This window comes from Homarus americanus, unplaced genomic scaffold (assembly GCF_018991925.1).
Source record: "Homarus americanus isolate GMGI-L3 unplaced genomic scaffold, GMGI_Hamer_2.0 scaffold45562, whole genome shotgun sequence".
NCBI lineage: Eukaryota > Metazoa > Arthropoda > Malacostraca > Decapoda > Nephropidae > Homarus > Homarus americanus.
This window is the reverse complement of record NW_024744839.1, coordinates 11,051,087-11,073,625: the sequence shown is the minus strand read 5'-3', so window position 1 is coordinate 11,073,625 and position 22,539 is coordinate 11,051,087. Positions and strand designations below refer to the sequence as shown.

The following is a 22,539-nucleotide window of genomic DNA, read 5'->3' as shown; positions in this document are numbered from 1 at the left end:
AAATGAGGCAGAAAGTCAGATCAGCAACCTGGGACTTGGTCACAATTTTGTGATGCCATATGGTAAAAAAGAAAAGAAACACATGTATTCCACCCCCGCATGAATACGTGACAGTGTTGACGTTCTCTAACACACACACACACACGTTCTCTCCCGGAATAAGGTGTTGATGTCTTCTAACACACACACGTTCTCTTCCGGTATAAGGTGTTGATGTTTTCTAACACACGTTCTCTCCCGGTATAAGGTGTTGATGTTTTCTAACACACGCGTTCTCTCCCGGAAAAAGGTGTTGATGTTTTCTAACAAACACGTTCTCTCCCAGTATAAGGTGTTAATGTTCTCTAACACACACGTTCTCTCCTGATATAAGGTGTTGATGTTCTCTCATACACACATTCTCTCCTGGTGTAGGGTGTTGACGTTCTTGTACCTGCCGGCGGTGAACGTGTGGCTGTTGTTGTGCCCCTGGAGGCTGGCTCACGACTGGCAAATGGGTTCCATCCCTCTCGTCACATCCTTCACCGACCCCAGGAACGTCGCCTCCCTCCTCTTCTACTCTGCCCTCCTGCTGGTGTTGAGAGCCGGGTGCTGCAGGAAGGTGAGCTTATAAGTGTGTTTATCTATACTTATGATACTTAGAATACTTATAGACGTTCTGCTACTTATACTGTAGTAAACATAAACCTTATTTTTACTTAGATTGGAACGTATCGCCTGAGCAAATGACCTAAGTTTGTGGTTCTACTTAGAACACGTATATATGTAAAGTGAATAATGCTGGAATTATCTCGTGTACCTCACTTTAAAGACATTTATAGCTTCAGGAATTGTTCTGCATACCTTTCAAAACTTAAAGTCCATCTGTGCCTTTGTTCACATACTTCTCTGTTCTTCTTGTTATTGTTCACACTCCTCTGTTCTTCTTCCTGTTATTGTTCACACTCCTCTGTTCTTCTTCCTGTTATTGCTCAAACTCCTCTCCCATTTTATTATCGCCCTCTCTTACCTCCTTGTTATCAATCTTATCTCCCTGTTATCATCCTCTCCCATCTCCCTGTTATCATTCTCATCTTCCTGGACTGATTCCTCGTTAGATATTTAACTTTCTTTTCTCTCATTATTTTTTCGTTATCTTCATTCTCAAGGGGCGGCACTTTTCTTCATTACCTGTACCTGTAGTGAGTTAGTGTTGTTTTGTACCTGTACCTATAATGAGTCAGTCTTGTTCTTTACCTGTACCTGTAGTGAGTCAGTCTTGTACTTTACCTGTACCTGTAGCCAGTCAGTTTTGTTCCTTACCTTTACCTGTAGTGAGTCAGTTTTCTTACTTACCTGTACCTGTAGTGAATCAGTTTTGTTACTTACCTGTACCTGTAGTGAGTCAGTTTTGTTCCTTAACTTTACCTGTAGTGAGTCAGTTTTGTTCCTTACCGTTACCTGGAGTGAGTCAGTTTTGTTCCTTACCTTTACCTGCAGTGAGTCAGTTTTTTACTGTAACTGTACCTGTAGTTAGTCAGCTTTGTTCCTTACCTTTACCTGTAGTGAGTCAGTCCTGTTCCTTACCTGTACCTGAAGTGAGTCAGTCCTGTTCCTTACCTTTACCTGTAGTGAGTCAGCTTTGTTACTTACCTTTACCTGCTAAATACTATTTTTTGTAAACATTCTTCTGTTCACTCTCATCACCCTCTTCTCTCCTACTCCTCTTCAATAATCCGTCCCAACTAGGAAATTATCAATTATTGTGCCACCTACAACATTCTCTCTCACAATGACTCACTCCCCTTGTTCTAACACACACTGAGCCAAGCCTCTCCACCCTCTTCATTATACTGTCATTTCTCTCTCTGTTCCATCATTTACATAGGACAAGTCCATTTTTTGGCCATCATCCCTTCCCGTCGTCCCTGTCACGTCAACCCTCCCCCTCACCCATCACTCTCATTCCCTCACTTCACAATACTGAATATTTCCTCCTCACCCTCTTTCTCTCTTGTCAATCTTAATACTTCATTTGTTAAGTCTGTATGACACCATAACTCTCTCTCTCCTGTGGTCATAACTAACCCCAAGGTCTCCCGCAGGATCAGGAAGGCAGGACGTTGCTGCTGGGGCTAGCACTGATGGTCCTTCCTTTCTTGCCAGCCACCAACCTCCTCTTCACCGTCGGCTTTGTCGTAGCCGAGCGGGTCCTCTACATCCCCAGGTGAGTGTGTCTTGCCCAGGTGAGTGTGTCCTGCCCAGGTGAGTGTGTCCTGCCCAGGTAAGTGTGTCCTGCCCAGGTAAGTGTGTCTTGCTCAAGAGTTTGTTTCCTGCCCAGGTGAGTAAGTCCTGCCCAAGAGAGTGTGTACTCCTTAGGTGAATGTTACATTATTGTACTTAATCTACAAGTGGGTGTAGGTGGGTGTTGGTGGGTGTTGGTGGGTATAGGTGAGTGTTGGGGTGTAGGTGGGTGTTGGGGTGTGGGTGTTTAGGTTTGTAGCTGTGTGTTAGGGTGTAGGTGGGTGTGGGGATGTAGGTGGGTGTGAGGATGTAGGTGGGTGTGAGGATGTAGGAGGGTGTGAGGATGTAGGTGGGTGTTAGGGCATTATAGGAAGTATAGGTTGCTGTTGAGGTGTAGGTGGGTGTTAAGGTATAGGAAGTATAGGTTGCTGTTGAGTATAGGTGGGTGTTGGGGTGCAGGTGGGTGTTGGGGTGTGGGTGTTTAGGTGTAGAGGGTGTAGAGAGGTGTTTGGGTGTAGATTTTTTTTTTTTTTTACGGGAATTAGCCCACCCGGGCACAGGTCGAACGACCCACAACGGGGTCTAGGGGGCGAACAAATAAGAATAGAAAGAAATTAAAAATAGAAAATAAAAAGGTTATATTAATCTATACCACGAAGATGTTGGAAAACCAGCCTTTTAAAGTGAGACAGATTGTTTGAGTATGGAAACACAGAAGAAGGCAGAGCATTCCACAGTTTGGCTGTGTGAGGAAAGAAGGATGTAGTATAACGGGTTATTGTCGTGTGACCGACATCCACAGAGAAACGGTGGGCTCCGCGGGCAAGACGTGTGTTACAAGCCCACGGCCTTGCCGGCGGTACACAGAATGCCAAATCCACCGAACATTGCCCGTTAAAGTACCTGTAAAAGAGAGAGTGAAGCAACATTGCGGAGAAGAGAAAGGGAAGAAAGATTATCAGCTAAAGGAAGAGGAGTCAATAAGACGAAATGCCTATCATTCCACCCCATCTAACAGTTGGACAGAAGAAAAGCCACCCCAGATATGAGAGCAGTACTCCAAGTTAGGACGAATAAATCCCTTATATACGTGAAGCAGCTGCTCAGGATTGAAGTGACTACGGGATCTGTACAGCATTCCCAACTTTCGGGAGGTAGCTTTAGCAATGTTGAGGATGTGTGTTAAGGTATAAGAAGTGTGGGTTGGTGTTGGGGTGTAGGTGGGAGTTTAGGTGTAGGGGTGTAGATGGATATTTGGGTGTAGGTGGGTGTAGATAAGTGTGATGTATATTTCAGCGGGTGTTGGAGGAGTTAGTTAAGCATATGTATTTTTTGTAGGTTATTGTACACACACACACGCACACACACACACACACACACACACACACACACACACACACACACACACACACACACACTGACCATCACCGCGACCTCATTTTAAAATTTGGTGAGAAACTTCTGCACCAAGCTCGACACCTGCTCCTACTTCTACCCGAGATCCCTTGTCCTCTAATTGCTGTTCGACACCACAGCCTCATCCAGCCCATACGAGCACGTACTGATCGCTCTAAGAACAGCCCATTCCCCAATTATATAACTGTATATTTTCAACCTTCTGGCTACCATGTTTGTTAATTATTATTATTACATATACATATATTATTATTATTACATATACATACATATTACATATTATTACATATATATACATATATCACACACACACACACACACACACACACACACACGTCAACCACTCTCCCTAACACCACCTGTGAGGGAACTAGTACTCCACGTGATGCCCCTCATAACGCCATCTGTGAGGGAGTTACTACACTACGTGTCTGCTGTTCAACACCTCAGCTCACATGATCTACGTGTGTAAACATTAATCTGTATGTTCACTGTATGTTCCTTCACCTTTCCCTAATGAAAGCTTTTGTTAAACCACCAATGTATGTAATAAGTCATTTATGTCCAATGCATATTTTCAGCCTTCGGGCTGCAAACTTTTTCAATAAACCGTTTATTATTATTATTATTATTATTATTATTATTATTATTATTACACACACACACACGCACACACACACACACACACACACACACACACACACACACACACACACACACACACACACACACACACACACACACACACACACACACACACGACACGAAGACCCCGGAACATATGTAAAAATGGTGTAATACAATTTTCTAAACGAAGTAAAACTGTGTGGTGGAGATATTGTGTCTGAGGTCGACCAAGACTGGAGAAAATGTGAGGACAACCAGGTGTGTGAGAGCCAGATGTGTGAGAACCAGGTGTGTAGATCAGGTGTATGAGTCAGGTGTGCAGGGACAGGTGTATGGGACAGGTGTGTACAAGGACAGGTGACAGCAATGAGATCGTGGGTGGCAGACAACATCACCACCAGCACCACCAGTAATACACAACACTAGAGTGTGGGGAATGTTGCCACGTAGCCACGGCCTCCGCCTCCTTGACCCAGGGAGTGTCTTGGCACGGAGCGAGGCGCTCAAGGTACGATTACGGCAGACACGGAACAGTGGCAGCCAACGACACGGAATACAACCATAAAGACCGTGACAATGTATGTGTGTGTGTGTGTGTGTGTGTGTGTGTGTGTGTGTGTGTGTGTGTGTGTGTGTGTGTGTGTGTGTGTGTGTGTGTGTGTGTGTGTTTAAGCATGTAAGTAAGTATGTGTGAGTGTGTGATTTTGTGTTTAAGTATGTATGTTAGTATGTGTGGGTGTATATATAATTGTACTGTATGCAAGCATGATGCATGTGTATGTATGTATGTATGTATGTATGTATGTATGTATGTATGTATGTTTGTATGTATGTATGTATGTATGTATGTATGTATGTATGTATGTATGTATGTATGTATGTATGTGTGTGTGTGTGTGTGTGTGTGTGTGTGTGTGTGTGTGTGTGCTTGTGTGTGTGTGTGAACATATTATAAAAACGCGGGCAAACTTTCCCTCAGAAAAACATTAAACTTTACTAACATCTGCTGACACGTTTAATCATATCTTCACCTTTAATAGCAGCATAGTTCACAGGTGTGTGCTTTACAGGAGTTGATATAAACATCTGTGAACCTCATTCCTACTCAACCTTGTAGGTGTATTCATTGATATAAATACGTCACGTTTGTATAATTCTGTATTTTTAGGACAACTTATCAGCCGGAACTGTGTCAGGTATAAGTCCGTAGTTGTGTATCTCAGTTATTTAACCTTGAACACACCTGACTTTATCATCACCTGTACACGATAATACAGGTGTGGTTCATGCAGGTGTGTCCTCTGTGTCACTCACCTGTACATGATTACCTAGGTGTTGTATGTGTTAATCAGTCTACAACATAAACTGAGGAAGAGTCAAATAAGAATCTAAGAGAGTGTGATGAGGTGACGTGACACACTAACTGACTCACTACACTACACAAGTTCAACGACAGTTATGGTAATGTTTCCTCTTTAGTTCTTATATCCCGGACCAACAATTTATTAGCATTATGAATGAACAATATGACTGAACACCATAAGTGAAACCATGATTGAACACCAGGAGTGATCACATTAAACAAATTAATCGTGGGTGTACCTAGGTATGAGCATGGCGGAACAATCAATAGTGCAGCACCTTTACAGTAAGAGTTTGAAGGGGTGGGTGGTGGTGGGCAGAATGGAGGGAGAGGGTGGGTGGGGGTTGGGGGCGGAAAGCGAGGTGGAGGAGGAAGAGGGTGAGAAGGTGGTGGTGGTGGGTGGTGGATGGAGGCAGAAGGAGAAGGAAGAGGAGGAGGAGGAGGAGGAGGAGGAGGAGGTGGGTGATACATGGTCGCAGAAGGAGGAGGAAGAGGAGGAGTAGGAGGAGGAGGAGGAGGAGGAGGAGGAGGAGGAGGAGGAGGGTGAGAGACGGGTGCAAGAGAAGAAGGAGCAGGGGAGGTGGAGAAGGAACAGGATGATGAAGAAACAGAACAAGAAAAATGAAGTTTGATCACTACTCCTCCAGTGGTCGACCCTTGGATGCATTATTCAGGGCAGGTGTTGGGCAGCTGCTGGTTAACATATTTCATGATGGTGGTGTTGCGTGAGCCAGGGATTCAAGCCACGCTGGCCCACCTCGTCAATATTTCATGGGTGTTGACTAACCAAGGTAAATAATGGGCGGGACGAAGGCTAACTTTCCCTGTCAAGGTGCTGCATGTTATGTTGCTCTCCATTATGAAGGTGAACAACAATTGTGGCTTTTACAGCACCAAGACGAGACAAGAACTAACTTGCTGCTGTGTTGGTGTTGGCTCTCTGTAATCTGTTTCTCGTATACCATATTATTTATATCTTTCTTTCTTTCTTTCATTCTTTCTTTCTTTCTTTCTTTCTTTCATTCTTTCTTTCTTTCTTTCTTTCTTTCTTCAACACAAGAGTCTCCTCTGACAGTGTTCGTTGAGTAAAGTGAAGATATTTTGTACACAAACACCATCCCTAAATGGTGTCCAGGATAAACCGATTTATTTTTACCGTTATGACATCTCTTTATCAGTTAATGGACAGTGTATCGTTGACAACACTTCGTCAGACTCATTCCAGGTTTGGGTTCACCTTAGGACTCATTCCGAGACTCATATCAAGACTCGTTCTAGATTTGCTGCAAAAAAATTGTTCTTTATTTCTCCCAGAATTCTTTCCAGGACTGGAATTTTTAGTTGTTTTAAGAGTCACTCCAGGAAGGTGTATAGAATTTGTGGTGTATGTTAAAATGTAGGTGTACAGCTCGCCACGGACTAACTGTACAACACGCCACGGACTACCTGTACAGCTCGCCACGGACTACCTGTACAGCACGCCACGGACTACCTGTGCAGCACACCACGAACTACCTGTACAATTCGCCTCAGACTACCTGTACAGCTCGCCACGGACTACCTGTACAAATGGCCACGGACTAACTGTACAGCTCGCCACGGACTATCTGTAAAGTACGCCACGGATCACATGTAGAGCACACCACGGACTACCTGTACAGCACACCACGGATCACCTGTACAGCACACCACGGACTACCTGTACAGCACGCCAAAGACTACCTGTACAGCACGCCAAGGACTACTTGTACAGCACGCCAAGCCAAGGACTACCTGTACAGCACGCCAAGGACTATTTGTACAGCATACCAGACCGCAGCATACCACTTTACAGCACGCCAAGGACTACTTGTAGAGCACACAGCACACTAAAGGACTCCTTGTACAGCACGCCAAGGACTACTTGTAAAGCATGCCAAGGACTACTTGTACAACACGCCAAGGACTACTTTGTAAAAGCACGCCTAGGACTATTTGTACAGCACGTCAAGGACTACTTGAACAGCACGCCAAGGACTACTTGTACAGCACGCCGAGGACTACTACAGCACACCAGGACTATTTGTACAGCACGCCAAGGACTACTTGTACAGCACGACTATTGTAGCATACAGACTACTTGTCAGCACACCAAGGACTACTTGTACAGCACACCAAGAACTACTAAACAGCATACCAAGGACTACTTGAACAGCACGCCAGACTACTTGTACAGCAAACCAAGGACTACTTGTACAGCACGTCCAGACAATTTGTACAGCCGCCGGACTACTTGTACAGCAACGCCAAGGACTTTGTACAGCACGCCAAGGTTACTTGTACAGCGCTAAGGATACATTGTAAAGCACGCCAAGGACTACTTGTACAGCACGCCAAGGTCTACTTGTACAGCAGCACGCCAAGGACTACTTGTACAGCAACAACAGGACTACTGTACAGCAGCACCAGACTACTTGTGCAGAACGCCGAGGACTACTTGAACAAAGTACACCGGGACTACTTGTACAGCACACCAAGGAGTACTTGGTACGCAACGCCGGATTACTTAAAGAAAACGCCAAGGACTACTTGAACAGCACGCCAAGGACTACTTGTACAGCACACTAGGGACTACTTGTGTAAGCACGTCAAGGACCATTTGTACAGAACGCCAAAACTACTTGTACAGCATGCCAGGACCACGTAAAACACACCACACTACCGAACAGCACTAAGGACCATTTGTACAGCACGCCAAAACTATTTACAGCACGCCATGACTACTGCAGCATACCAGGGACTACTTGTACAGCACGCCAAGGACTACTTGTACAGCACACTAAGGACTACTTGTACAGCAAACCAAGGACTTCAACAGCACACCAAGGACTACTTGTACAGCACAATTAAGGACTACTGTACAGCACGCAGGCGACTGGCAAAACAGCACGCGAAGGACTACTTGTACAGCACATCAAGGACTACTTGTACAGCACGTCAAGGAACATTTGTACAGCACGCCAAAAACTACTTGTACAGCATGCCAAGGACTACTTGTACAGCACAAGCGACTACTTGTACAGCACGCCAAGGACTACTGTACAGCACAATAGGACTACTTGTACAGCACAAAGGACATACTTTGAACAGCACACCAAGGACTACCAGCAGCACCGGACCACTTGTACAGCACGCCAAGGACTACTTAAACAAGCACGCCAAGGACCGCCTGAACAGCACGCTAGGCGACTACTTGTACAGCACACCGACTACTTGTAAAGCACGCTAACGACTACTTGTACAGCACGCCGGACTACTTTGAAAGCATGCCAGCGACTACTGTACAGCAACGCCGGACTACTAGTACAGCAACAACAAGCGACTACGTACAGCACGCAGGACTACTTTGAACAGCACACCAAGGACTACTTGTACAGCCACGGCGACTACTTGTACAGCACGCCAAGGACTACTTGTACAGCACGCTAAGGACTACTTGTACAGCACGCCAAGGACTACTTGCAGCACGGCATCATTACACAGCACACCAAGGACTACTTGCAAGGGAACGCCAAGGACTACTTGTACAGCACACCGCGATTACGCAGCACAAACGAGTACTTGTACAGCACGCCAACGATTACTTGAACAGCACGCCAAGGACTACTTGAACAGCAACAGCGACTACTTGTACAGCACGCCAAGGACTACTTTAAACAGCACGCCAAGGACTACTGAACAGCACGCCAGGACTATTTGTACAGCACGCCAAGGACTACTTTGTACAGCACGCCAAGGACTACTTGTACAGCACGCCAAGGACTACTTGGTACAGCACACCAAGGACTACTTTGTACAGCACGCCAAACTACTTGTACAGCACGCCAAGGACTACTTGTACAGCACACCATGACTACTTGTACAGCACGCCGAGGACTACTTGTACAGCACACCAAGGACTACTTGTACAGCACACGCAAGGACTACTTGTACAGCACGCCAGATCACTTGTACAGCATACAGGACTACTTGTAAAGCACACCAACGACATTTGTACAGCACACCAAGGACTACTTGTACAGCACGCCAAGGACTACTTGTACAGCACGCCAAGGACCACTTGTACAGCACGCCAAGGACTACTTGAACAGCACGCCAAGGACTACTTGATAACAGCACGCTAGGGACTACTTGTACAGCACACCAAGGACTACTTGTAAAGCACGCCAAGGACTACTTGTGACTAGCACACCAAGGACTACTTGTACAGCACGCCGAGGACTACTTGAACAGCACACCAAGGACTACTTGTACAGCACACCAAGGAGTACTTGTACAGCACGCCAAGGATTACTTAAACAGCACGCCAAGGACTACTTGAACAGCACGCCAAGGACTACTTGTACAGCACGCCAAGGACTACTTGTACAGCACACCAAGGACTACTTGTACAGCACGCCAAGGACTACTTGTACAGCTCGCCAAGGACTACTTGTACACCACACCAAGGACTACTTGTACAGCACGCCGAGGACTACTTGTACAGCACACCAAGGACTACTTGTACAGCACTCCAAGGACTACTTGTACAGCACGCCAAGGACTGCTTTTACAGCACGCCAAGGACGACCTACTGTAAAGCATACCTGTCTCACGCCTGTCTCAGTTATAGTCTGACAAATTCTCTGACATCTACTTATATAACCTGCATAATGGCGGAATTCATAACAAATAGAGTTTTGTGAATCTAATGTAACAAATATAGTTTTCTTTGTGTCTCAGACTCACCGTCAACACGACCTTCAAACACCGTCTAAAACACCTTTCTTAAGTCTGGCCGGAAACACTCAAACTGAAATCAATACTCAGAAACACCAAACACTTGAGGTAACTAAGCTACTACTACTACTTCTACTATATATATATATATATATATATATATATATATATATATATATATATATATATATATATATATATATATATATATATATATATATATATATATATATATAATTATAATGGCCTCCATCCTCCCCTTATAGCCATACCTTCGCCACCATTTTATTACCTTAAAATTAGATATCCTAATACATAAGTAGCTATCCTAGCTGTGTTGAGTTAGTTGAGCCGCAGATCTATGCGGCATTCAGTGAGTGTTGCATCATAGTCAATATCTGCAACTGTTATCGACTTTGGGGCGGATGCTCTCGTTCCCCTGAGGCAGAGCAAAGCCGACCTAAGGAGAAAAAAGGACAGTCGACATCTCATCCAGGCTGTAACATAACTTCTGGGCTGCTGCTTCTGTTCGGATAGCACCTCCGCGAGTCTGGCGTAGAAGCATCTTGCACTTGGTCCCATCCCACCAGAGGTTGTGAACACCAGAGGAGTGAAGCTGAAATGATCAACGTTCTGAATTCTCTCTCCATATGCCCTTATCTTGTCGTTCTCGTTCCTCCTGTGTGCAGCATCGAGAGTTAAGTTACGGTGACGTACTGCCATGGGATCAAAAGCTCACTGTCCCCGAGTCCAGAATCCTCTAGCACTGACGTCAAAACGGGCTTCGTTAGATGTGTTTGAAGTCCTATGTTGGAAGATCTCACCATCCAAAGGAAGGAAGGTCGGTTCTACCATGACATCCCGGCAGATTTCCTTCAGCATATTTGCTGTGAGGTCCCTGACTTCGTCATGCCTCATGCATATGAAGCCCCCTTTCTTGCACTCCATGGCGTGATCGACGTCATAGGAAGAGCCACACACGCAATGGGAGGGCAAACCTTCTACTGGCCTACTGTACCTTAGAGCAATGGCATCTGTAAATTCTTGTTTGTTAAGACTGAAACCATTTGCCCTTATCGGTAACGTAGTTAGCCAGTTCGAGGCACCCACCTTCTGCGCTATAGCTACTTTTTTTCTTAAAATTCTTTGGTACTTGCAGCAACAGTTGCTGCAACTTATCACTTTGGCCGTGCTGTCGTTCTGTCGTAATGGACCTTCGAATCTTGTTTACTTCACTGGTATCCACCTCCCCTGTTGCGCTCTGAGCTATTATGTGCTGCTGCTGTTGCTGTTGCTGTTGCTGCTGCTGCTGACGACGACGACGACGACAATAATGATAATGATGATGATGATGGTGTGAAAAACACGTAAATTTATATTTCATTTGGTGTATTACAGACTATTATAGTGTTGGTGGCTGGTCAAGGCCATTTACGCGCTGAGTAACTTCCTTTTCCACCACCAGGTGACACTCGTAAGACCAGAATATCGAGGTATATCCACCTGAGGATGTCAGTGTCTCTTATATCTGCCAGGTCTTGGGATGTAACTCCACTGGCTGTGAGAAATCCGCCGAATGACTTGACGCTGATATCATAGCTGATGGGGTCGCCTGTGCTGTGATGTAGGAGCACTGGCGTTCACAGTGTTGACGAGACACTTACGGTGTGTCTACGAGGACGTGAAAGGGTCGGGCCTCTTTGACCCTCGAGTGAGTGACGAGACGATGTATGTGAGGTTCAGGAACCTGTAACTCCCTACACGCGTAAAGAGTCTATGATTTGTGGCGGGAAGGAACCTATCTGTCAACAACACCTTTGAGTCGTGCGTCACGGGACCATCAAAGAATGTTATCAACCTTCTTTTGATAGATGGGTCGTGTGGGCAGGTGAGACCTCCCTATCGATAGGCCTGACTGTCTAGTCACTGGATCCTTTGCTCTTGGAATACAGAGGGCGCGCAGAGTCGCCTTGTCGTCAATGAGTGTTGAAAAAGTGGCAATATTCTAGCCTTTACAAATCGATCAAATCAAGCATTATGGAGAATAAAGAACAAAAATAATGTATTTTTTAGAAAGACGACCAACATCATGGAGTGATTCTTTGACCCATGAGTTGTCCCTCGAACTCCATGAGTAAGTTTTTAGCTTCTTTAGTACAGTCTTAACCTCTTGAGTACAATACCTTAATCAGTTGAGTACGATGCCTAAAATAACTCAAGCGGTTTCGGCATCACAGCGTCCAGAACCAAAATCTTTACACTATACTAACAGCTAGTTTTGTAATGTTCTGTGTATCCTGGTAGTTTCAGAGCAACACTACGTGTACATTTGTATACTGGTAGTGATTTACTGGTAAGTAGTATGTGGGTAGCGATGCCTCCGCCAGCGTCAAAAAACACAACTAACACTAATGTTGTTTCTCCCTCAGTTTGGGCTATGCGGTGCTGGTGAGTGTGGGATTGTCCAGGCTGGGACGGCTGAAGGCGCCCTGCCTCTTGTTGCTACTTCTGGTCTTCTCCTGCAGGACCCTACGCAGGAACCATGATTGGGAATCCAGGGAAACACTCTTCCTGTAAGTCTATTGATGATTGGTGGTCACAAGAGGCAATGGTTGTGTCGTGGAGGTGCTCTGAAGGATGGTGGTCTAGTGCCCTTAGCTAATTGCCCAGGGAGACGTATCTACTTGTTAGTTCTGTTGGTGACTAGTGGTGACTTGTGGTCAGTGATGAGTCTTGTTGGTGACTTGTGGTGACTTGTGGTCAGTATTGAGCCCTATTGGTGACTTGTTATGACTTGTGGTCAGTGGTGAGTCTTGTTGGTGATTTGTGGTGACTTGTGGTCAATATTGAGTCCTATTGGTGACTGGTGGTGACTTGTAGTAAGTGGTAAGTCCCGTTGGTGACTAGGGTAACTTGTAGTCAGTGGTGAGTCCTGTTGATGACTAGTGGTTACTTGTGATCAACGGTGAATCCGGTTGGTAGCTAGTGGTGACTTGTATTTAGTGGTGAGTCCTAATGATGACCGGTGACTGGTGATGATGGTTTATAGTAACCTGCTGGCATATGAACAGTGGCTGGTGATTCACGGGAAGCTATGATGATATAGGCGAGGGGGAGAATAATGTTGACGGTGATTAATGGTAGTTAAGTATGGTGATGATTGTGATGACTATAGTGTTGGTGATGATGACTAGTGTTAGTCATGGTGATGACTACAGTGTTGATGATTGTGATGATTATAGTGTTGGTAATGATGACTAGCGTTAGTAATGGTGATGATTACAGTGTTGGGTGATGGTAATGATTACAGTGTCGGTAATGGTGATGATGAAGATTATAGTGTTGGTGATGGGGATGGTGGTGATTACTGAGTTGTTGATGGTGTTGATGGCTACGGTGCTGGTATTGAAAATGACTATAGTGTTGGTGATGATGACTTGTGTTAGTGATAGTGGTCAGTGATGGTGATGGTGATGACCCAAGTGTTGGCGATGGTAATAATTAGTGTTGATGATGGTGACGGTAGTGATTACTCTGTTGGTGATGCTGATGGTGATAACCGCAGTGTTGATGATGGTGATGACTACAGTGTTAGTAATGATGATGATGATGATGATGATGATGGCTGCAGTGTTAGTCATGATGATAGCGATGACCACAGTGTTAGTGATGGTGATGACACCAGTGTTAGTAATGGTGATGACAACAGTGTTGGTGATGGTGATGACAACAGTGTTAGTGATGGTGATGAAAACAGTGTTAGTAATGGTGATGACAACAGTGTTGGTGATGGTGATGACAACAGTGTTAGTGATGGTGATGACAACAGTGTTGGTGATGGTGATGACAACAATGTTGGTGATGGTGATGACAACAGTGTTGGTGATGATGAGTGAAAGGTGACGTGTTAACTGTCACCTGGAGTGTCGGCGTTTGATCGTGTTAGATTGAGTTAGAAAAAAGTGCTAACTAACGAGTGTTTCTGGTGTGTTCACAACGGGACTTTCTTCTTCACTGACTACAACATTGACATAATAACTAACACATCTCTTAACTTACGAATTCATGAGATATTAGATATTTCTTAATAGGAATATATCTCACTAAACTTATTTCAACATAATATATCTACTAAGACTTTACCTCAATAATTTTGTCAGTCATGTTGTGTATCACTATAGGTCACATATGCTACACTTGTGGGTCATGTTAGGTCACATGTGCTACACTTGTGGGTCATGTTAGGTCACATGTGCTACACTTGTGGGTCATGTTAGGTCACATGTACTACACTTGTGGGTCATGTTAGGTCACATGTGCTACACTTGTGGGTCATGTTAGGTCACATGTGCTACACTTGTGGGTCATGTTAGGTCACATGAGCTACACTTTTGGGTCATGTTAGATCACATGTGCTATACTTGTGGGTCATGTTAGGTCACATGTACTACAATTGTGGGTCATGTTAGGTTACATGTACTTCACTTGTGGGTCATGTTAGGTCACATGTACTACACTTGTGGGTCATGTTAGGTCACATACTTCGCACTTTTATCACCTGTGTCACCCACCACCATGACGCTACCGGCCAGGGCGGGGCTGAGGACGCTGCCACACAACGCCAAGATGCACTACAACTTCGCCAACCTACAGAAGGACCTTGGCAACCCTGACCTGGCCAAGTTCCATTACACCGAGGCCATCAGGTGAGTGTCTACCTGGCCTGGAAAATTTACCTGGCTTGGCATATCAATAGTGACCAACATTTGTCTATTCTCCCTACCACAAAAAAGTGACTGAGAATAAGGTGGAGGCCAGACACACTTTTGATTTTCTGAAAACACCACACTATCTATCTATCTATCTATCTATCTATCTATCTATCTATCTATCTAGCCAGCCAGCCAGCCAGCCATCTCTCTCTCTCTCTCTCTCTCTCTCTCTCTCTCATACTTGTTTATCTCAACCATCTATTAAATTTCATGTTCGTTTTGTTGTTTTGTTTAACCTTATTTTTACTCCTCTCTCACTTTACCTCTCCTCACGTCGCTCACTCTCTCACTTTCCTTCCTCGCTTGCTGTTTCACTCGCTCACTTTACCTCCTCGCTCCGCCATGCACGAGACACTTTTCATGGCGGCATGAGAGGAAGTGATCACTTTAGAATGAGTCAATCCCGGCCTCACATGACTCCCCCAACGAGCCACTCACCTCTCAGATGGGTTTTTCCTACACTAGTGCCACGGCACTTCTGAGGTGCGTGCGTGCGTACATGTATGCGTGTGTGTGTGTGTGTGTGTGTGTGTGTGTGTGTGTGCTTGCGTGTGTGCTTGCGTGTGTGATAGCGTGCGTCGTGCATGCATGCTTGCGTGCGTGCGTGTGTGTGTGGAACTTCCCCTGTAACTTCACTGTAACATCTTATGAAGACTTACATTTAATTAGGGAATTACCAGATATTGTTAAAAAAAACAGTCTGTCTTAGCTCACTTCTCTGAGATGGGTGGACGGATACAAGCGGTTATATGTACAGATATATATTTATAATTGTATCTACAGAGAGGCTGGCCACTTGATCTGGGACTGAGGACTGTGAGCTTGAGAGCAGTGTTAGAGATGCTATTTAGATCTGCTAGGACTGAAGGGGTCTCTCAGGCTACTGCTCAGTGGTAGATCAGTAATGTCTGGTGTCCAGCTCAAGACTGACTAGCTATACCAGGGCGGACCTACCCCGGCTAACTGACAATGACGTCACGAAGGATGATGCATGGGTCCAAGCTTCTAGAAGCTCCTACCAGTAGGAAGGGTTGGCATGAACACCTGAATCAATGTCAGCAGCGTTACTGAAATAGCTGTCTGGAAATGATCTCGTTAGAGCCGTGAATCATCCTTAATTGACGTTGCAAATTTCTAACTAATCTGACTAATAATTTACATCAAATGCTTGGAAGTCTACTAGTGATAATCAATGTACCTAGTTATCAAGTAGGGGTCATTAATTGAATAAGTAATGAGCTTCAAAGGTGATATCGTCATATTGAGACATCTCTGGTGGACATACTGTCGCCAGACCGTATACGTGACTAAACCAGCTGCGCTTTGAGCAGGCTAAATAAATGCTTACTACATGCTTGCTATGAAACATCTCTGATCCCTGCGGGTCAATGCAAAATGCATAATGAAAACTTATTCATCCATCGTGTATAATAATCTGGTTGCTATACTGGTTACAGACTAAACAAGACTAAACTGCTTACATGTGCGTGCGTGCGTACGTGTGTTGTGTGTGTATAATAATATTAATAATAATAATAATAATAAACGGTTTATTAATAGAGTTGCAGCCGGTGGCTGAAAATATACGCATGTGTGTGTGTGTGTGTGTGTGTGTGTGTGTGGAGTTGAGAGAAGACGACCAGGCTGGTGACGCATACGTTAGTTTGGGTGTGTGTGTGTAATTGGTGTGTGTGTGTGTGTGTGTGTGTGTGTGTGTGTGTAATGTGTGTGTGTGTGTGTGTGTGTGTGTGTGTGTGTGTGTGTGTGTGTGTGTGTGTGTGTGTGTGTGAGTACGTGTGTGCGTGCGTGTGTGTGTGCGTGAATGAGTGCGTGTGTGTGTGAGTGTGTGTGCTCGTACAGCGTCCTCCACCATCCCTAAGAGACTCCAGTGGATACAATATATAAAGTTTTCTTGTTGTCGCAGCAGTTCCTCAGGGCAGTGTTCTGACCACCGCTAACTCTCTATAACGTCTACGCCGCTGTTTCTCCTCGAATGTTTTCACAGTACCACGTAAGCTGGGCATTGTTGAACGGCTTCACGTGTTGTTAATGATGACACTTGTGTCTCAGAGGATCATGCATGAGTCGCTCCCTGGACCATTGTACAGTACAGTACACTAGGGGGACGCCACTTTGAATACTTTTAATTGGTTAAAGCCAAACTTTTTTTCCACCAATAAGAGACCACAGTTCACAAGGGTTAAACTTGTGGATAAACAGGTTCAGTATTTCTCATAACAGGAGCACCAACTGTTGATCTTGGTCATCGGGTGGGTCGTAGGTTCTCATCACCTTATAGCTTTTTGATAATGTAAGCTTCTCCAGGTATATATTTTTTCCAAAGTCTTTTAACCAATTACGTTATACAAGACTTGCGATTACTGTGGTTTTCAGGCTTAATGATAACCTCTACATGACAACAATAATAACGATAATCATTCTCCATTGTTGTGAGACGCTGCGAGTGTACAGTACAATCATTTATGCTGGACTTAACAGTAAAAATAAAAAGTTATTATGAGAGTTTAATTTACACCACAACCGAGGAAGAGGTCTTCTGATAACTGTTATTGTGCACATGTTGTTGAAGGACAGCAGTAAATTACTTAGTCAAGACCTTTATTGTGAGGACACCAGCTTGACTGTTCGTTATTACGTCGTCGCCTTCTGAGTATTACACGATCCTCTCTCTTCCCAACGGTAACTTTTACAAACATCCCCAACGCTGCTACCAGGAGGTAGAGGGACATAACGAGAACATTAAGGAAGTAGGGAAGAAGAAGAGGGAAGAATGAAAGGGGAATTAAGAATGAGAATGAAGGAATTGGAGGGAGGTAAGACAGACGGATGAAAGCTGAAGAGCATGTTAAGATCCAGGTGGATGGGAAAGAAAACTGAGGGAATTGTGAGTGTGATAGTTGTAGGCAGGGAGGATGATGGAGGGCAGTAGATATATACAAACACATACACGCACACACACACACACATACTGTGTATATATATATATATATATATATATATATATATATATATATATATATATATATATATATATATATATATATATATATATATATATATATATATATATATATATATATAGGGGAAGGTAAAGAAGGGGAAAAATATTATCAAAAACTGTATTTTTCACGAGATACTAAATAACAGATTTAGTCTTCATAAAATTCACGTTGAACAAGGGAACGCTTGATAATGTTGGTGTGTGATTGTGATGGTGAGGGAAACACTGTCTGTTTACCCATTACAATAACAGTAACTAGGTTGTTGTTGTTCTCACTGATAATGAGGAAATACAGTAATGCCATTAGTGTTAACGTGCTTATATTGTAGAGAGAAAAACAAAAATGATGTTTGTCTTTACATATAGAGCCCTAGATAGGTGTTCTTAAACACGTTTGGTACTGGTCTTGTGTTACGGAGTTTGGTGGTTACGTGCGTCTAGTAGAACCAATAGAAAATGATTGGACTGTCCAAACTATAGATGATAAGCGAAATATTTATATGTATGAGAGTTTACCACACAAAAACCAAAGGGGTCGTCCCTTACCACACACACACATGCACACAAAGGGGGCATCCTTCACCATAAACACTTCCCAGTTTTTGCCATGTATAAAACAGCCACAAGACCTGAAAGGTCTTGTAGAGTCTCAATTCAATACAGAGACTACTGCACCGACAACATGCTCCTTTTTGAAAACAACCTAATGAATGCTAACTGGGATCATGTCTATGCCTCCAACAACCCTAACGTGAACAGCTGTAACTTCTCTTGCATCTTTAATGCTTGCTTTGATAAATGCTTCTCGCTCAAGACTAAGTCAGTGAAAACTGCATCCATTTCCAAACCCTATATCACAAGCAAAATTAAGATAATGATAAAGGAAAAACACAAACTCCAAAGGAAATTTGCAAAAAGACCCATAACTTTCGGTGATGCTTACCGAAGTATCAGAAATAGAGTAACACAAGCAGTTAGAAATGCCAGACGTAACTATTATACAAATAAGCTCCAGTCAGCATCAGGCGACAGTAAGAAAACCTGGAATGTCATAAATTTTATTCAGAACAGGAACACTCAGCCTTCGGCCCCCTCCTCAGCTTTTATGATAAACGATTCAGTTATAACGGAACCCTCCCCCATTGCCAACCACTTCAATGAATATTTTATTAATGATGGCAAAAATCTTGCAGAGAGCATCCCTGATCACCATGAGGAATTTAGAGCCTACCTGCAAAACAGACAGCAAAATGAGCCATTCTTATCCCCTGTCACAGCAGATGAATTACTGGCCATCATAAAAATGTCCAAAGATGCAGCAGAAGGCGAAGACTATATACCAATGAGCATCATTAAGAAAGTGGCCCACTTATTACTACCAGTTCTCCTCAACATTTGTAACTCCTCCTTCACTAGTGGTGTCTTTCCTGATAAAAAGAAAATTGCTAAAGTCCGCCCAGCATATAAAAAATCTGGGGACAAAGGTCTCTTCAAGAATTACCGCCCCATATCAGTCCTCCCAGCCTGGAGTAAGATTCTGGAAAAGCTAGCATGTAATAGACTAAATTCCTTCTGCAATGCCAATAACATCTTTACAGACTCCCAGTTTGGATTTAGAGCTAGAAGGTTGACTGAGAGTGCTCTGCTATCCTTTACTAATGACATCTTAAATTCCTTTGATTACAGTAAGTTCACAGTCGGTATTTTCTTGGACCTCTCTAAAGCCTTCGACACTGTCGACCATACCATCCTTCTTTCAAAGCTTGAACATTACGGCGTTAGGGGGCCTGTCCTACAATTGGTTTACCTCATATCTGTCCAACAGGATACAGTATGTCTGCTATAATAACCACCAATCTGACTCCTCGCCAATCTTGTATGGAGTCCCCCAAGGTTCCATTCTCGGTCCAGTACTGTTTTTGTTGTACATAAACGACATAGTCCACGCCAGCACACTCATAAAATACAACTTATTTGCAGACGATAGTAATCTCTATGCCAGCAACTCAGACCTCCATTCCTTGATGAGAACTATGAACACTGAATTAACTAAAGTCGGGACCTGGGTAATACGTAAAAAACTGACCTTAAACCTTGAGAAAACCCACTACACGATCTTTCACAGAAGGAAAAACTTACCCCCAGACTTGGACCCCCTGTACCTTGGTAATATAGTCCTCAAACGCGAACAAAATAATAAATTCCTCGGAGTTCTTATTGATGAGAAACTTAACTGGAGAAACCACATACAAGCCATTCACAGTAAAATCAATAAAAAGTGCGGTATCATGTATCACACTCGACAGTCACTCACTCTCACAGCAATGAAAGAAATCTATAATGATCTTATTTACCAACACCTGATACACTGTCACACACTATGGGGGGCCTCTGGCTCTTCAAAAAACAAACTCTCTGGTTACGGCACAAAAAAGAGTTGTATGGACAATGACCTACTTGAAAAAAAAAACAGATCACACAAACGAAAAATGTGCTAAATTGAAATTTTTAAAATTCGAAGATATTAACACCTACTGCTGTGCTCTCTTTGTTTACAAATCTGTCACTCACTTGCTTGAAAATAAATATTTCCAGTTCCGGAATAATCAGAGATACCGTTTAAGGCACCCAGAGCTACTAAGACCACCCCCCATGCACTCCTCTCAGTCCCAGACCTCCATAAAATATCATGGTGTGAAGGTCTGGAACCACTTACCCCCACACATCCGAGCAAAGACTACGCTCCCTTCCTTAAAATCATCTCTTAAAAAATATCTATTGTCTAAGTATTAATATTTCTTGAAACACCTACTATATTTACAGTACCTGCTTTTATTGTACCATCAAAACCGTTTTATCGGAAATTATCATGTATATATATATATATATATATATATATATATATATATATATATATATATATATATATATATATATATATATATATATATATATATATATATTAGTGTGTCATAGAGGAAGATCAGCTAAAACTAATGGCCCATCACTTTTTTGGTAGATTTTGGTGTATATAAACAGAAAATAATTTCAGTTTCAATATTTTGCAACCTTTTGCTAGGTAAATTTTAGCGTGAAATTTATCGAAAATCTAACGTACAGCTGCATTAGTGCATTACAATTAAATAGTGAACATTGCTTTCTGACTTCATTCTTTAACAACCCAACTAACAATATTTTTTTCTGTTTCAGATTCTGATGCACTTATAAGTTGATAATATTTGCGATGGCTGCTTGTGTCAGGACGAGGAACCAAAAATCCAGCCATCTCAGTCACTATCTTGGGTCTGGGAGAGAGCTCCTGAAGTCGGAGTTGACTACATTGAGAGATGCTTTGAGATACGGTGTTTTAATCAGGCAAATCAGTGAAAAGAACCAAAGAACTTACACAAACAAAGACATTGCCAGTGATATGACCAAAGCTGTCTTGGCACGGTACACTCTGGCTAACGCTCAGTTCAAGCCTCCAGTCATAACAAGTCAGAAGAAGATTAGTGAGAGACTGCTAGCCAGTTGGGAAAAGGCAAGATATATCTCTCTTGGGAGAGGAAAACTTGCAGTTAAGGACAGCTTTGCCAAGCAACTGGACCAGTTATTTGACATAATTACTTGCAAGTGCCCAATTGTTCTCTGTCCTGAGTTTGGATGCGATCGTGACTGTAAATCCGAGGCCCACATCTCCTGTATTTGCAAACGTGAACTGAAGATTCCTGTGATCGAACTGGCATTTGTCAAAGCACAGAGAGAGAAGACTGGCAGTATAGGGGCTCTCATGATTTCTAGCCAAAATATTCCGGAGTCCAAGAGACAGGAGGCTGCCACAGAGAGGACAAGAGAAAGTTGCCGAGAAAAGACTTGAGAAGGCCCAGGGTGAGAATAAAAAAGGCCGATGATTGAGTCACGCATTGAGAGTTTAATGACTTCCCCCATAGCTGAAGTCGAATGCTGACCAGGAGAATGGTGACTTTGTCCCTAACCCAGAAAATAATGATCCCAAACCTTCCAGGCATAAGATTCGAAATAGGAAAGATATCCCGAGCATAGCTCTGGCCAGCATGCGACACCACACTGGTCTCAGAGAAACTGCAGTGATAGCAACAGCTGCCTGGATTGACGGTGGTTTGATAACACCTGATGATGTTCACCTGGTGATAGATCATAACAAAGTAAGGAGAGCTCAGGAGAAACTTGTCAGTAACCTAGAAGAGGAGTTTGATAAGGGGATAAGAGATTATGGAATCAATTGTTTGTTCTTTGATGGGAGAAGGGATGACACTAAAGTGTTCATGAAAGTTGGAGATTCTGACAAGTTGTTCCCTGCCATGGTGAAGGAGGAACAC

The 22,539-nt window shown here is 43.5% G+C and overlaps 1 protein-coding gene across 1 annotated transcript in view; it reads left to right on the top strand.

Moving 5' to 3' along the window:
- Positions 1–22,539, top strand: part of LOC121878178 (protein O-mannosyl-transferase TMTC1-like) — a gene marked incomplete in the record, with an annotated part of 115,720 nt that overhangs the window by 20,245 nt on the left and 72,936 nt on the right. The window contains 4 exon segments of the mRNA XM_042384220.1: positions 415–601; positions 2,085–2,206; positions 12,817–12,960; positions 14,980–15,093. Coding sequence (XP_042240154.1) covers positions 415–601; positions 2,085–2,206; positions 12,817–12,960; positions 14,980–15,093 — 567 coding nt within the window.